The sequence below is a fragment of the Corapipo altera genome, unplaced genomic scaffold, assembly GCF_003945725.1.
Source record: "Corapipo altera isolate COAL_440 unplaced genomic scaffold, ASM394572v1 60489, whole genome shotgun sequence".
NCBI lineage: Eukaryota > Metazoa > Chordata > Aves > Passeriformes > Pipridae > Corapipo > Corapipo altera.
The window spans coordinates 1-15,143 of NW_020885419.1; the positions used below are offsets into that span (position 1 = coordinate 1).

Consider the following 15,143-nt stretch of genomic DNA (forward strand, 5'->3'; position numbering starts at 1 on the left):
GTGCTGCAGGGGGTGTGAGCGGGCAGGGCAGCCGCGCTTCTCCCGCCCGTGCCCCCGCGGCTCCCGGGCACGGCCGCCCCGAGGGCAGCTGCCCCGGCATCCCGCGCTCCCCTGGCCGGGCCGTTACTCGGCGTTGGCAGAAGCCGCCGCCGCTGCCGGGAGGCCGCCGGGAGCGGCGGCACGTGCCCGGCCCGGCCTGTGCCGCAGCGGGGCCCGGCGGGGCGCGGCCCCGAGGGCTGCCGGCTACCCCGGCACAGGAGCGCTGTCTCCTCCCGCTCCCCCCGGTAATTCGGAGCGGTTCTCACCGCCGCTCACAGGGAGCCGCGTGCGGGCAGCCATGGCCCGGCAGCTCAGCCAGTGGGCCATGGGATCCCTCCGGGCAGCCGCACCGGGACCGGGCTGGGGGTTCAAGCTCCCATGTCCTTCCCCCGGCAGGATTATGCGCCCGGACGATGCCAACATCGCTGGGAATGTCCACGGGGGAACCATCCTGAAGATGATTGAGGAGGCGGGAGCCATCATCAGTACCCGTCACTGCAACTCCCAGGCCGGAGTAAGTAGGAGCCAGAGTGTCCGCCGGGCTCAGGCAGTGACTCTCGACATCCTGCTGCATATCAGGATTCATCCTGGCAGCAGGGGTCCCACACTGGGAGTGCTTGCTCCTGCTGTGCACCCTGCTGGTGGCTTGCTGCTGCCAGCCCCCGCCTCCCCCAGTAGCTGGAAGCATCCCACTGAAATTGTGGTTTATGAGCAGAAACTTTTGCCCTGCTATTAATGTTTTAACTCCCTCGAAGGGCGGGTCGGGGCATTGGTTACAGATGGGGAAGGAAGTGCAGCCAGTGGCTGATAAAGTGGAGGTTAAAGTGCTGGAGCTACTTCCAGCACAGCTGGCCCCAGGGAGCCGCTGGCTGCGGTCCCACATGGCGTGGCTGTGGTCACTACCCCAGCTGTCTCACTGTCCCCAGGAGCCCTGCGTGGCTGCACTGGCACGGGTGGAGCGGACAGACTTTCTCTCGCCAATGTGCATCGGCGAGGTGGCCAATGTCAGTGCTGAGATCACCTACACCTCCCGGCACTCCGTGGAGGTCCAGGTCAACGTCATGTCTGAAAACATTTTAACAGGTGGGTGGCTGCCTGTGGCTGTGTCCCAAAACTCCAGGAATAATGGTGATAAGTCAAGAGCTCACAGCGGTGATCCCGTCCTTCACTCCATCACTGGCAGCACTGGGCAGAGGGGAGGTCTTACCTGTTTATTGAGAGTGCTGGGGGTGTGGGGAGAGCTGGCACTGGGAATGGAAGCCAAGCAGTCTCCCTGGGGATTACAGCTCCATTGATCTTTTTTAGTGAAGAACAGCAATATCTGCTCGTAGCTCCTCCTCCCTGATTCGCTGCCCGTTTGGCCTGAAAAGGGCCCTTTTACTGCTGTTGCTGTGGCAACTAGCTCCACTTGCCAGGATGCCTTTCCAAAAGTGCATTGTCACATCTGCTGTGAGCCAAAGCCCACCAGAAGCCAGCAGGGCGAGGGGCCACTGGTGCTGGTGGCATCGCTGGTGTGTGGCCAGCCCGAGATCAGTGGCAGACACAGCACTGCTGGCCTTGGCACTGTCACCTTCTGCCCCCTTCTCCTCCAGGGGCAAAGAAGTTGACAAACAAGGCGACGTTGTGGTATGTGCCTCTGTCCCTGAAGAACGTGAATAAGGTCCTTGAGGTTCCCCCCATCCAGGTAGGAGAGCTCACTTTGGTCCCCCAAAACTGGAACTTGGCCTCTCTGGGGAATGGCGCTAACCCAGCCCTGTCAGCACCCTTGGCTGTGCTGGTGGCTTTGCTGCCCTGTTCTTACCAGCCTTCCCTTCCAGTACACAAGAAAGGAGCAGGAGGACGAGGGGAAGAAGCGTTATGAAGAGCAAAAGCTGGATCGACTGGAAACTAAGCAGAGAAACGGCGACGTGATCTTCCCCATCATCAACCCAGGTAACTCGGGCCGTGTGTGGTCAGTGCAAATGGCCCAGCAGTACTGGGAGGCCAAACTGATCCCTGAGGCGACTCCAGTCATCCCCAGGGCCCCGTAGCTCTGTGTGTGTGTTCTGAAGCACCATGTCAGGGATGGGGATGGGATTTTGGAGCCCACAGTGTGTGAGGAGAAGGAGAGCTGGGTGGACAGCTGTGATGCCACATGGGGGCTGGTGGGTGGGATGCTCTCTTCAAAAACCCTGTTTCTGCACCACTCCTTGTATCCCTTGTGCACTCCTGGGCAGCTGGAGCTGATTTTGCTCAGCAAGGGGTAAATGCAAGCCTTGGGCAAGGGTGGCCTCTAGGCCCGGCCATGGTCCTTGGGTGGAGGCAGAGAGGTGGCACACAGGGAATGTTGGGGGGATGATGGGGGATGAAAATTGCTCAAATGCTTTTTTCCCCTCTATCTTCCCTGCTCACAGACAGGCAGACAAAAGGTAAGGCTCGGTGGGTCCTGCTGTGTGGGTGCCCCCCCTAAGCGGTCGAGGGCTTGGCTGTTTTTCCCTGCTTTGAGCTCCTTCAGCATCTCCCATTAGATGGAAAATGGAGAGGATTTCCTTTGCTGGCAGTCAGAGGGTGCCTTGAGGTGGTGGCGGGACAGGGGTTAGCAGCATGTGCCAGGGCTGGGAGCGTGAGGGTCGAGGTCTTCCCCCCAAAGGGAAAGCGGAGGCTCTGTGCAGCAGGGTCAGGGAGGTTCAGCTGAGGAGGGAGGAGTACAGCCATGTGCCCCAGTTCAGTCCCATTTGCTTTCATGCTCTTGAAAAGAAACAAATGAGCTGAGCTAGAATAAAATGGATGCGTGGGGATTAGAGGGAGGCAGCAGTCAGGGACAGCCTCTGGTTTGAACACAGTTCAGCTTTGCACAAGCCAGCCCCACGTTTTCTTCCTTTGGACGACTTAAGGCAGGGGTGTACAGTGGCGTACGGGTGTCAGCCGAGCAGCTCTGACCTCGCTTTGCTCTCTAACCAGAGCCACACACTGTTGGCTACAGCCAGTCCAGCCTGATCCACCTGGTGGGCCCGTCAGACTGCACGCTGCTGGGCTTCGTGCACGGAGGTGAGTGAGCACTGCCCTGTGCAGCACTCGGCAGCAGCTCTGGGTGGCCTTTCCCCAGAACAGAGTTTCTTCAGCTGAGACAAAAGCTTTGTTTCTGTGCCCCCAAAACTGACACGCTCAAACTGTAAATCCTACAGTTCTGTCATAGTCTCTGAGATCGCAAATCCCAGAGTACAAACACCCAGCATACAATGAGTGCAATTAGCTGGAGTCATTTCCTCTTGGCTGGCAGTGTCTGTTGCTGCCGGGCTGGCATGTGCAGTGTGAGCCAGGGGAGGGGCGAGTTTGCCAAGGGCTGGGACAACACATGTCTAACCATGTCCATAAAAACAAAACCAGCGTGGCTCAGAGCTGCTTCCAGTCTTCAGGCCAGGTCTGTGAGGATGTTGCCCTGGTGTTGACTGGAGTCCTTGTGCTGGTACTGGGTTTTCCTGAAGCTGGGACTCAGTCTCTGGTCTGACTCCTCAGCATAGCTTTGGCCGTGCAAAGGCCTTACTGACCTATGTGTGGTTTTTCCCAAATCCCACCAGCTTCCTTGAGACAGGACCTCTGCTTCCTCTCCCAGGTGTCACCATGAAGCTCATGGATGAGGTTGCTGGGATTGTGGCTGCCCGTCACTGCAAGACCAACATCGTCACTGCCTCGGTGGATGCCATCAACTTCCATGAGAAGATCAAAAAAGGTACCGAGGGTGGTGGCAGACACCCATGGTGCCATGTCCTGGCTCCCCTGTGTGTGTGCTCAGGATACATTGGCAGAGAAATTTAGTCCCTGTTAGATTTGTCCTGTGACAAGAAGCTCTGTTTAAGACGCAGCTTAAGCATAAAACATGCAGGACCTCTTGCTCCCCTCACTGGCCCCTCTCTGCTTTGCAGGCTGTGTCATCACCATCTCGGGGCGCATGACCTTCACAAGCAATAAATCCATGGAAATTGAAGTCTTTGTGGATGCCGACCCGTTTGTGGATGAGCCTCGGGAGCGGTACCGTGCCGTCAGCGCCTTCTTCACCTACGTGTCCCTGAGCAAGGAGGGGAAGCCCCTGCCTGTCCCGCAGCTGCTGGTAAGAGCTCTGCCCCCAGGCTGGAGCCAATGGGGCCAGTGCCTCTTCTGCTTCTCTCAGGGCAGAGCCCAACAGGCTTTTTTTCCAACAAATCCTCTTCCCTTGAATTATTCAGCAGAAAAATATGAGTACAAAGGAGACTTTCCAGAGCAGGCTGCAGGGTTTCTTTTTGTTTGTTTGTTTATTTCTTTTGAACGTTGTCAGTGTGGAGGTTGGGGGTTTTCTCCTTTGTCATGGTTGAGGACAGGCTGCGTGCAGGTCCTGGAGCAGGGGACTGTGAGCAGCGATGGAGGCCCCCATGTTCCCTGTCCCTGCTCCCCATGATGTCCCCACTCCCGCCCTCCTGCATATTTTTAGCTCCCCTGATCCTGGCAGGGCTTTGATGCGTTGCTGCCGTCTGGGGGTGTTTTTTGGTTAATATTTGATGTGGCGCAGGTCTCCTGCTCTGTGCAGGAGCATACTGGCTGTCGTGGCGCGTGTTTCAGGGAGGGCAGCTTTCCCCTCATTTCCGTGGGGGAGGGCACATTTCCCTCCTGTGAGCACTTGCAGCGCTGACACCGGGGCTTCGCTTTCTCTCTGTGGCTGCAGACAGAGACGGAGGACGAGAAGCGGCGCTTTGAGGAAGGGAAGGGCAGGTACCTGCAGACCAAAGCCAAGCGGCAGGCGCAGATGCAGCAGGCTGCCCAGCAGTGACCTGCCCTCCACTCTTGCTGCCAGCGCCCGCCAAACTCCAGGTTGTTCCCGTTTGTGTTGTGTCTGGTCCATGCCTCCACTCGCCCCTGCCGCTGCTGGCACCGCTGCTTCGCTGCTGGGTGGGCTCAGCGCCGCACGCCTCGTGCTTCAGGTGGCACTGAGAGCCCCTGGGAGCCTTCCCAGGCACTTGCCATCTGCCTCCGGAGCTGTTGTCACTGTTTGACTCCCCATGCCAGAGTGGGATGGAGGCGTGCGGTGGCTCAGGGGGCATGTGGGGCTGTGAGTCCTTGTGCTGCCATGTTCAACTCGCTGGTTTGTCCTACCATGCACACCAAAGCTTTCGCAAGTGCGGCGCTGGGACCGCACTGAATGTCTGTGACATCTCTAAGTAATTCTCTGTGCACATCTAAGTTATTTAAGGAACCCTGTGGCATTAATAAAGTCTGTTTCATTGACTGGAATGAAAGGCTGACACTTTTATTTCAAACAATTATGCTTTTCCCCACTCCCGCCTCCCCAGGATCCACCCACGTCCCCAAGTGGTGCCGTGTGCTCCCGCCCTGGGTTTTAAGGAAGCGTGGCTCTTTTAACGGGACTGCGCAGTTCCTGCCGGGATGGGTGTCCCGGTTTGGGCTATTAAACAACAAACTATCAGAAAGGAGGTTATAGTGAGGTGAGGGCCGATCTGTTCTGCCGTGCCTGCAGCGAGCGGCCTGGAGGAGGTGCAGATCAGATATCAGACAATGTTCTCCCTGTTCGGGCACTGGAAGGGGCAGCCCAGGGCGGTGGTGGTCACCATCCCCGGCAGTGTCCAGAAGCGCCCAGGTCCGGGCAGGGCCGTTCCCCGCTGTGGGGCCGCGGTGCCGGTGCCGGGGGCGGCGAGACCGGACGGTCCCACCGCTGTCCCCGCCCACGCCCGCAGCGCGACTCTCGCGAGAGCGGCGTCGCTGCAGGGGGGACTGGGGCGGAGCTCTCGCGAGAGCGGCGCGGTGGTTTCCCGGGCGACGCGGGCGGGGCGGGGCCGCCATGATGGCGGCGGCGGCGGCGCGGCGGGGCCGGCTGGGCCGGGAGGGCCGCGCCAGCCTCGGCTCCTTCCTGCTCGGCGCCTCGGTGGCGGTGCTGCCGCTGCTGCTCGGCTCGTCCCCCGCCCTACTGGCCGCCCCTGGCCTCCGCGGCCGCCTGGCACTCGCCTTGCACGTGGCCGGCGTGAACGCGGCGCTGCTGCTGCTCTACCCGCGGCCGCTGTACAAGGTGCGGGGACGGCCCGGGGGAACGGGGCGGGGGGCGGCCGCGGACGGGCCGGTGCTGGTCCCGGTGCCGGGGGGCGGCGATCGGGAGCCACCGGGCCCGGGGAGCGGCGGCGGCAGCGCGTTCTCCCCTTCCTGTGCTTGCAGATCGCCGTCCGGGCCTGTTTCCTGGGCTTTGCCTTCGGCTGCGGGGTGCTGCTGAGCGCCGGCCGCTCCGCCTGGCGCCACTTCGGATGGTAAGGGACGGGCCAGGCCGGGCAGACGCGCTGCCTGGCCCTGCCAAACCTGTCCTCCCTCCCTCCCTCCCGCCGCAGGTACATGTGCTCCCTCTCCCTCTTCCACTACTCGGAGTACCTGGTGACAGCCATCAACAACCCACGCAGCCTCTCACTGGACTCCTTCCTGCTCAACCACAGCTTCGAGTACAATCTGGCTGCCCTGTCCTCCTGGGTGGAGTTCACGCTAGAGAAGCTCCTCTTCCCAGGTCAGCCACCCTTCCCTGGCTCTGCCTGGCTGCACGTGTCTTGCCTGTGTCCCACCTGTCCCTTAGCAAAGTGTAGGTGACCCCTGGCTCACTGTCCCTTGCCACTCCTGGAGCAGCTTTACCATGACCTTAATCCCTCTTTGCTCAAAGCCTCTCAAGTTGGGTCTTGGGGGGCACTGGAGATCTCCCCTTTACCCTGAGATGCCAGGCTAAGGGGTCTTCTGCCCTTTCCTGCCTTACTGGTACAAGAATAACACTTTGAGTACACCTGGGTGTTGTCTTTTGACCAGGTATAAAATCAGACTGGCAAAAACTGTTGCTGTTTGCCCAACCTGGGGCAAATTAGTTGTGTTCTTCTGCTTGTTTTTGCGAGAGGGAAGCTGTTGCCCTTTCTTGTTTCATAACAGCCCCAGCATGCCCTTGGCTGTGCTTTGTGCTGGCTTTGCTCAGCCCCTAAATCCAGGCCCTGTGGGTTAATCCGTGCTGACGCTGTGCTGACGCCGGGCAGGGGGTGCTGTTTTTATCTCTTTGCTGGGTGGCTGCTGCTGCCACACGTTGTGCTTCAGAGTGGGGGGCAAAGCCCACCCCCCAAGCAGCCCCCACACCCCCCCACAAGAGCTGTGCAAACCTGCTGTGCCCCTCCCTGTCCACACAGAGCTGAAGCAGATCACCTGGCTGAGCACCGTGGGGCTGCTGATGGTGATCGTGGGGGACTGCCTGAGGAAGGCAGCCATGCTCACAGCCGGCTCCAACTTCAATCACATCGTGCAGAACGAGAAATCCGACACCCACACCCTGGTGACCAGTGGGGTGTACGGGTGGTTCCGGCACCCGTCCTACGTGGGCTGGTTTTACTGGAGCATTGGAACACAGGTACCACATCTAACATGGTGCACATACCTTCGCGTCGTGACCCAGCTCTCTGCTCTCAATGCTGCCCACGCCGTGATGGGTGCAGACAGTGTTCTGCAGAATGGGTGCCCTGGGCACTGATTCTGCTGCCTCCCACGGGCACACAGGGAACCAGGAATCCCTGACTGACCTGCCTCATGCAGTCTTTGAGAAGATCCCATTGTCTTAATTTTCTCAGTGCAATAAGCAGGGGTGGTGGGGCTGAGGTTTGAGCCAGAACCCCCTTGGAAGCCTGGGACGTGATCTGCTGCTGGTCTAAAGCTAGTGTCCAGAGTTTCCTGTATCCCTGTGGCCAAAATGCCTTCGGTGAGCAGTCAAACTCAACCTGGCTTCTGCCAAACACCAGTCCTGTACCAAAGAGCAAGGAAACTCCCTCTGAGAGTGCCCAGGGCCCCAGCTAGAGGGTCAGCTCTGGCCAACTGTGGTTGAGCTGTAGCTCAGTCCTGCCGTAGCCACATGTTCTCGTGGCTGGCTGGGAGCTGGCATTGGGTTGTTTCTCTGGAGGGAGATGTAAGGCTGGCACACAGAGCTCTCGAGAGCCAGGGCAGCAGGAGCTGCCTGCTGCCTGCACACCGCTGCCTTCTCTCTGGGGAGAAATTAGTATTTATGAAGTTTCACAAGGGTTGTTGGGAGCTTTTTTTGGAGAGCATTTAGAGTCCATGGCGATGTTACCGGAGTGGGATGAGCTGTGGGGATGGGGCAGCCTCAGGCTCTCGAGGGGACACTCATTAGTGGCCTCTGTTCCAGGTGTTGCTCTGCAATCCCATCTGTGTGGTTGGCTATGCACTGGCGTCCTGGCGCTTCTTCAGGGAGCGGATCGAGGAGGAGGAGATCACACTCATCCACTTCTTTGGAGAAGAGTACCTGGAGTACAAAAGGAAGGTGCCATCGGGTCTCCCTTTTATTAAAGGAGTCAAATTGGAACTGTAATGCAGGTGAAAACCAGACTGGCTGAGCAAACGCCCGGCTCCCGCCGTGCCAGGTGCCTGCGTGGCATCGGTGTTGGGATGTGCCTGTTGGTATTTCCCAACCACCCAGAAGGAGCTGGTGGAGGGCTGTGGCACTGGGCAGCCTGCCGGGATTCTTGCAGATCAGAAGCTCGTTCCTCCTCCTCAAGATCAGCCCTTCATTGCACATTCAGGGATCTTCCAGATAACTTAGCCTGTAGCGACCCTAAAGAGAATGAATTGTCCTGCCTGCAGCAGCTGAATTGTCCTGGAATGCCTCTGGACCAGTTCTGCTGGAGAGCAGCTCTGCCCTCTGGGCCCTGGGCAGAGGAGGCGCTGGGCAGCAGATTGTTCCTGTTGCATAATTCAGTTTTAAAGCTTTCCGACCTCGTGAGCCCAGTGCTGCAGCTTTAACCTCCTCGGGCCCGACTCCTTGAACTGGCACTGGGGTGGCCATGGGAGCAGCCTCCGGCTCTGCCCGCCCTCAGAGCGCTGGCAGCATGGCACCACTCGGATCTCTCCGGGCCTTGGCATCCGCAGGGAGAGATCCAAGCACCTCTGAGTCTGCTCCTTCTCCCTCAGCTGCTGCTGGGGATGCAGAGTCATCGCTGCAGCCGCTGCCTCCTGCCGCCACCTCTGTTCCCTCTTCCCGCTTCCAAATCACGCTGCTTCCTATCCTGCCAGGCCACCTCTGTCCTGCAGAGGTCCCAGGATTTTGGGTTGGGAAAGAACCACAGCTGCCAGGCTTGCTAAGGGCTTTAGCACCCGAGATCCTCACCTGCTCTTTTGGGCAAAAGCCAGGATGTCGGGGCAAGTAGGAGATGCTCCTAGGGAAATCTCCAACCAGGAGAAGAGTTGGGCTAGCTAACACTCTTAAATGTAACCATTTTGAAATGGTTCCCACTGAGCTGTGTGGCATAACTTATTCTGTCGTTATATACCAAAGAGGTTCACTGTTTCCTTGAGTTCTGCATTATTCTTCCTTGCTGGAATGGAAATGAGTTGCTTGTCAGTTCACGCCTGGAGCTTGTGGTGTTCCGTGGGGAAGGCGCTGCGGTATGGCTCAGGAAGGGGCACTGGTGGGAATGGCTTGGGTTTGGGCTTGGGTTTTCTTTTTTTATAAAAAAAACCAAGAGAAAACATTGCCAACTTCTGTCTGATGATTATTTGAAGGTCTCTCGAGGTGCTGGTGGCATGGAAGCTGGAATCCTTACTTTATAATTCCCGGTAGGTTTTCAGAACACTCCATTGTAGCACTGAGGCACGACTTTGTGTGTTCCTGCCTCTGCCCTGCACCAGGGGTTGGTATTTGCCACCCCCTCCCCCCATAATTTGCAAATGTTTTGGTTTTAGGAGCAGCTGGACACCCCAAGCCAGCAGATCCCTTCTGTCAGTGCCGCAGAACCACGCGGACACAAATACTTGTGCCCTTTTATTTCACTCCAACACACATGAGGGAGAGCACAAAGACAATTAGTTTTTCAGAACCAGGTTCCCCTGAGGCTTTTGGATGCACCACAGACATGGGTGCCTGGCCTGTTTCCTGCCCTGGCTCATGGCAGAGGGTGAGAGGAGCTGGTCAGCAGCCCAGGCACGGCTCTGCCCAGTGGCTCTGCCACGTGCCCAGTGCCGGGCTCTATGGTGCTGGCTCTTTCTGGGCAGTGCTCTCAGCCCCGCTCTTCTGCTGGCCCCTGCAGCAATCTTTGCTTTTCGGGGAGGGGTCTCTGGGGGTGCCATCAGGCGCGCAGCCCTCCCCAGGGCTGGCTGGAGCCCCCTCCTTGCTGCTCGGCGAGGCATCCCTGGGAAGGGAAGGCACTTTGGCAGTGTCAGTGTCTGGGAAAGGGCACAGGGGGAATTTGGCACTTGCTGTCACCTACCTTGGCACTGCTTCACTGTTGTCGCAGATCTTGAGCAGCATCTGGGCCTGTTCCTCCTTGGGCTCCCGGGGCTCCTGCAGCCTGCAGCAGGATGGGTGTGAGCCATGGCTGTGTCCCCCGCTGGCCCTGAAAGCCCCCACGCCCCTCACCTGGGCTCCAGCCGCTCCTTCACCTTGGCGATGGAGCGGACGTAGGGCACGATCTGCTTGGTGATGGTGCTCAGGCAGCTGTTCTCCTGCCTCAGCTGCAGCAGGTCATGGAGCTGGGCTGGGGGTGAGAGAGGTGGGCTGGGGGACAGCAGCTCCCCAGCACTGGCACAGGGGGCTCAGGGAGGGGGAGTGGGGTCACCGGTACCTTCATAGATCTCCTGCTCGTTTGCCACCCGCTGGTAAGTTTCCTCCCAGACCTGGAAGGAGGAGAGGGAGCTGGGCAGTGTGCAGCAGTGTGGCATGGAGGGGCCCCGCTCCACTGGGACGTGCCAGCCGTACCTCCTCGAAGACGCTGCGCATCATCTCCACGGCAGAGTAGTGAGCTGCGATCTGCACGTCCATCTGCAGGGACTTCTGCAGGATCTCACTCATGATCTCTGACTTGATGAGTGAGTGGTGCTTGGTGAGGTCGCGATGCAGCTCCTGGACTTGGTCCTTCAGGCCCTGGATCTCCATCTGCAGCATCTGTGGTTCCGGGGGTCAGGGCCACGTGAGCAGCACTGACCCGGCCCCTCCTGCCCCACCTCAGCCCACTCCAGCCTGCACTCCCTACCCGGTAGGTGTTCTCGTAGTTGCGGCAGTGCTCGGCGAAGGGGGTCTCACGCCCCTCGGCCAGGAGCACCTTGGTGCTGATGTACCGGTGCATCGTCGGCTTCCTCACCATGGGGCTGGTGGACATTTTGTCACTTGAGGGGGGACAGCCGGGCACCATGAGGGTCTTGGAGCATTGGCCACCAGGGAGCCTGCAGGGAGAAGTGACAGTGACACGCTGCAGGTGAGCAGTGGCAGCAGAGAGGTGCTGGGGCCATGCTGTCAGCTCAATTCCAGCTCAGCCCCACTGCCCCCTCAGCCCTGCTAAGCCTGGGGATGTGCCAATGCCCTATGTCCCTTCCCTCACCCCTATATCCCTTCCCTAGCCCAAATGCAGGGGCTTAGTCAGAGGTGCCCTATGCTGCCCCAAAAATCATGTTTCTGTGGGCTGCTCTCCCTATCCCTGTGGCTTTGGGACCAGCTGCAGCAGGGAAAAGGCAGGAGCTGAGGTCGGCATGCTCCGGTTTCTAAAGGGCAGGATGCAGCTCGCTCCCTCACCACCAGTATCTCCTGGCCCCTTGGCAGGCATCACTGCCTCTGTGTCCCCTCCATCCTGTGGCCTCCCCGTGCTGCCCACCACCATCGGTCCTACCGTGCAGCGCCGTGCTCCCCCTGCCCGTGCCGGGGCCAGCAGCCCCCAGGAGCTCAGCCACCCTGCGGCGCCGAGCCCAGCCGGGGCCGAGGAGCGGTCCCCATGGGGCAGCAGTGCCCGTTTGTCCTCTCCGGCCGGGAGGGCCTGGCAGGGCCAGTGCTGCTGTGACATCAACAGGCCTAAATATATCCCAGGCGAGGAACGGATGGGCACTTCCCTGAAATTCTGATAAAAATAGTGATGGGCAAAGAGGCTGTGGCGCAGCGGGTGGGCCCCAGTGCAGCACCCGTGGAGCGGGGGCACAGCCCTCCAGGGACCGTGGCAGGGGCCGGGCTGGGGAGCAGGGTGAGGCTCCCCAGCTGCCAGCTCTGCTGATGCCCATCCCATTTCCCAGAAGCGTCACTCGAAGCCCTGTTGCCTGTTGTTCATCAGTGCAGCTGTGTCCGCGCTGTCCCCGTGCCACCGCTGAGGTGACAGGCTCAAGGGCATCAGCAGGGGCAAGCTTGGCATGGGATGCCAAGGGCATTGAGCAGCATGGCACATGGCAGGGGACACAGTGGCACGTGCGCCCTGGGTATGATCCTAGCACCTCACATGTTCGTGCCAGTGATGCCAGGACCAGCACTGCCCACCACGGAGCGGCGGGGGCTGAGCATCAGGAGGGGCTCCAGGCAGCGGGCAAACTCTGCCCGGTACTCGCTGTTGATCTGGGGGGCAAGATGGGGTGAGCAGGGCCAGGGCCAGGGCAGAGCCTGCAGCTGGTACTGCCTGTGGGGTGCTGCAGGCAGGGACCTGGCCCGGGGTGGGTGGCAGGGGTCCTCTACCTTGCTGGTCTGGGCCGGCCGCAGGCGGTGTGGCAGCTTGACAATCCTCTGCAGCCTCTCCATCAGTTGCTGAAAGGCAGTGGTGAGGCACAGTGAGGGGTGCCTGGCATGGTGAGGGGTGCCAAGCACCCTGCCCATGAGCTCAGCACTGCCACAGGGTGCTCTGGCCACCCCAAAGTACTGGCAATACTCACATAGCCCAGGTCCAGGAACTCGGCTTTGTTGGCAGAGCTCAGGAAGGCTGAGCAGGTCACCAGGTGGACCTGTGTATGTGAGTGGGTCTGTCACTGTCCAGCTCTGGGGGTCAGGACACCCCTGCCCGACGCAGGGCCCTACCTGCAGGGTGGGCAGCAGGGAGGCGAGGTGTGCAAGCTGCTCCTTGAATGCCTTCTCCTTCTCCTCATGCTGGCTGCAGCAGAGCGGGGCATGGCACAGCCTTTCCATGGCACCTGGGAGCCATGCGGCCCCCCAGGCACCCCAACACACCCCGGGAAGGGGAGACACCCCTGGGAGGGGGCTCAGCCTGTGGTCCCTCACCTCTGCACAGCTTTCAGAAGCGTCTTCTTCCTCTCGGAGAGCTGCTCCTGCAAACAGCACAGCCACCGTGGGTCCTGCAGCCACCCCAGTCCCCTCCCTCTGCCTCAGCTCCGCCGTGCCCACAGGCTGGGCACCCGTGGGCACAGGGCACCGTGTGCTGCCTCACACCTGCATGCGGCCGAAGAGGGAGTTGATGGCCGCCTCCTCCTCGCTGGCACTGTTGCGAACCTCCTCAATCATGGCTTTGAGCAGGACGATGGCCTCGCGTGTGGAGGTCTGCAGCTCCTTCACTGCCTGCCTGGGGCGGCGGGGCGGCTGCAGCGTGGGGGACAGCACCGCTGCCCTCACCGCCCCCCGCACCCCCCGGTCCTGCCCACCATCACCGCCTGGTCCAGCCGCTGGCAGCCCTGCATGTACGCTGTCTCGATGTCGATGCAGTGTGCCCGGCTCTCCCTGCAGGCACGGGCATCAGGGCATGTGGGACGGGGTGGGACGGGGCACAGGGCGGGCACGGGACCGGGCCCACTCACCCCTGCATGTCCCTGAAGCAGTTGATGCAGAGCATGGACTTCTTCTCGGTGGAGAACATGATGTAGGGCTCCTCGTGCAGCGCTGCAGGGGACAGGGGCATGGTGCAGCCTGGCAGGGCATGGTGCTGCACAGTACGGTGTGGGGCAGCCTGGTATGGCACTCACGGCACTTCTTGTGGATGTCTTTGGTGCGCTTGGAGAGGGACACGATCTCGTGGCGGGCAAACATCCTGGCGTGGTGGGTCTCCTCACGGCACGGGGTACACAGGGGCTGCCCGCAGGTGTTGCAGAAGTACATGGTGTCCAGCTCCTGTGTGAGGGGACACAGCTGCTGGTGGGTATGGCCCCGGTGGGGGTCCTCTGTCCCCCCCCCCGCCTGCCTGCCCCGCTGCCCTCACCGCCTTGGCGCAGCGCCGGTCACAGTTGGCACACTGCACGTCCTCCTCGCTGTCGGCCGAGCTGTCCACCAGGAACTGCAGCAGCCGGTCCACGGGGGGCAGTCCCGTGCCCCCCCTCACCACCGAGGGGTGCCTGTGGGGACAGGAGGGGCACAGGGATGGAGACACTCACCCGGGGCCGGCGGGGCAGCTTTGGGGAGCAGGGGTCCGTCCCTCACCCGCAGAGCGGGCAGCGCAGGCGGCCGTCGCTGGCGCGGCCCCGCAGGCAGCTGGCACAGAAGTTGTGGTAGCAGTCGAGCAGGCAGGGGTGCTGGTAGGGCTCGTGGCACAGCAGGCACACCAGCGGGTGGCAGTTGGCCTTCTCCAGCTCCGAGCAGCTCCCCAGCGGGGAGAAAATGCCGCCTGCCATCTGCGGGACAGAGAGCAGAGCCCTGCGCCCGGGGGGCCCCGCGTGGCACCGCTTTGCACAAGCACCGTGGCTGCCACGGAAAGGACGAGTCCTGCCGCGGGAGCTGCCGCCTATTTTTAGGTTATGAGCTGCATGGCACGAGGCTGCCCCAAACACGCCCCTTCCCCCCGCACCGCGGGGCTGCAGGGTTGGGTGGGATGGTCCCTACAGTGGGGCATCCCCCAGGGTGGGTGTCCCCAGAGCAGAAGTATGCCCTGGGTTGGGGTGTCCCCTGCACTGGAGCATTCCCTGCAGCGGAGCATCCTCCAGGACAGGGGTAGGGGATCCTCCGGGATTGAGTGTCTCCCCGGAGGGAGCATTCCTTGCAACGGTGTGTCCCCTGCCCTGGGATGTCCGCTCCAATGGCAGGGAGGGCAGCCAGGTGCCCCACACGCTGGAGTTCCCGGGGCGCTCTGGGCAGGTGAAGGTGTTACCTGTCCCCGTCTGTGGGCCGGGGGATCCGAGCCGAGCCGTGCCGCTGCTCCCCTTGTCCGGCAGGAATGAGAGCGATGCCGGGCCCGGCCGACCCCGTGACGTGGGGCCCCCTGGCACCGCCGGGCGGCGGCCACGCCACGACCCAAAAATAGCCCCGCGCGGGGCCCCGTGTCAGGGACGGCCCCCGGGGTGTGGGGACACGGAACCACTCAGGCTGCGGGGACATGGGCATCCGCGTGGCCTGGGGATGGACCCCAGGAGGTGAGGGGGCACCCGAGGAGCGGGGGGTCACC

At 61.1% G+C, this 15,143-nt stretch overlaps 3 protein-coding genes across 8 annotated transcripts; 2 read left to right on the forward strand and 1 right to left on the reverse strand.

Moving 5' to 3' along the window:
- The first annotated feature begins 322 nt into the window (after positions 1–322).
- ACOT7 (acyl-CoA thioesterase 7) lies at positions 323–5,280 on the forward strand. 2 transcript variants are annotated; one of them, XM_027631643.1, is made up of 9 exons: positions 323–553; positions 966–1,122; positions 1,632–1,723; positions 1,857–1,971; positions 2,433–2,447; positions 2,980–3,066; positions 3,632–3,748; positions 3,942–4,126; positions 4,715–5,280. In XM_027631643.1, exons 1-9 carry the CDS (start codon positions 338–340, stop codon positions 4,817–4,819), a joined length of 1,089 nt encoding a protein of 362 aa, XP_027487444.1. In that variant the 5' UTR covers positions 323–337; the 3' UTR covers positions 4,820–5,280. The 2 variants fall into 2 exon arrangements, with proteins under 2 accessions (XP_027487444.1, XP_027487445.1); XM_027631644.1 differs by lacking the exon at positions 2,433–2,447.
- Positions 5,281–5,833: 553 nt separating this feature from the next.
- On the forward strand, positions 5,834–9,551 carry ICMT (isoprenylcysteine carboxyl methyltransferase). Its single transcript, XM_027631645.1, has 5 exons — positions 5,834–6,070; positions 6,214–6,302; positions 6,381–6,550; positions 7,206–7,423; positions 8,210–9,551. The coding sequence occupies exons 1-5, from the start codon at positions 5,846–5,848 to the stop codon at positions 8,390–8,392; spliced, it is 885 nt and encodes a 294-aa protein (XP_027487446.1). The 5' UTR covers positions 5,834–5,845; the 3' UTR covers positions 8,393–9,551.
- On the reverse strand, positions 9,301–14,922 carry RNF207 (ring finger protein 207). Of its 5 annotated transcripts, XM_027631642.1 has the most exons (18): positions 14,850–14,922; positions 14,186–14,376; positions 13,968–14,100; positions 13,735–13,879; positions 13,570–13,651; positions 13,417–13,492; positions 13,208–13,333; positions 13,040–13,086; positions 12,839–12,911; positions 12,697–12,765; positions 12,503–12,571; positions 12,273–12,385; positions 11,049–11,238; positions 10,775–10,960; positions 10,641–10,692; positions 10,436–10,553; positions 10,287–10,367; positions 10,046–10,208 (listed from the first exon to the last, which is right to left on the reverse strand). In XM_027631642.1, the coding sequence occupies exons 2-18, from the start codon at positions 14,374–14,376 to the stop codon at positions 10,046–10,048; spliced, it is 1,914 nt and encodes a 637-aa protein (XP_027487443.1). In that variant the 5' UTR covers positions 14,850–14,922. The 5 variants fall into 5 exon arrangements, with proteins under 5 accessions (XP_027487442.1, XP_027487440.1, XP_027487439.1 ...); XM_027631641.1 differs by lacking the exons at positions 10,046–10,208; positions 14,850–14,922 and adding an exon at positions 9,301–9,395 and having other exon boundaries at positions 10,459–10,553; positions 14,186–14,398; XM_027631639.1 differs by lacking the exons at positions 10,046–10,208; positions 14,850–14,922 and adding an exon at positions 9,301–9,395 and having other exon boundaries at positions 14,186–14,398.
- Positions 14,923–15,143: the final 221 nt, after the last annotated feature.

What these genes read in the sequence shown, in the direction of transcription:
- ACOT7 (XM_027631643.1), top strand. Translation starts at nt 338, where the DNA reads ATGGCCCGGCAGCTCAGCCAGTGGGCCATGGGATCCCTCCGGGCAGCC. An exon ending in GTCTGAAAACATTTTAACAG is followed by an intron (nt 1,123 to 1,631) that starts GTGGGTGGCTGC and finishes CTTCTCCTCCAG; the next exon opens with GGGCAAAGAAGTTGACAAAC. An exon ending in GCTGGGCTTCGTGCACGGAG is followed by an intron (nt 3,067 to 3,631) that starts GTGAGTGAGCAC and finishes TTCCTCTCCCAG; the next exon opens with GTGTCACCATGAAGCTCATG.
- ICMT (XM_027631645.1), top strand. Translation starts at nt 5,846, where the DNA reads ATGATGGCGGCGGCGGCGGCGCGGCGGGGCCGGCTGGGCCGGGAGGGC. An exon ending in GCCTGGCGCCACTTCGGATG is followed by an intron (nt 6,303 to 6,380) that starts GTAAGGGACGGG and finishes CTCCCGCCGCAG; the next exon opens with GTACATGTGCTCCCTCTCCC. An exon ending in ACTGGAGCATTGGAACACAG is followed by an intron (nt 7,424 to 8,209) that starts GTACCACATCTA and finishes CCTCTGTTCCAG; the next exon opens with GTGTTGCTCTGCAATCCCAT.
- RNF207 (XM_027631638.1), bottom strand. Translation starts at nt 14,376, where the DNA reads ATGGCAGGCGGCATTTTCTCCCCGCTGGGGAGCTGCTCGGAGCTGGAG. An exon ending in GGCTGGACCAGGCGGTGATG is followed by an intron (nt 13,334 to 13,416) that starts GTGGGCAGGACC and finishes CGCCCCAGGCAG; the next exon opens with GCAGTGAAGGAGCTGCAGAC. An exon ending in AAGGAGCGGCTGGAGCCCAG is followed by an intron (nt 10,368 to 10,435) that starts GTGAGGGGCGTG and finishes ATCCTGCTGCAG; the next exon opens with GCTGCAGGAGCCCCGGGAGC.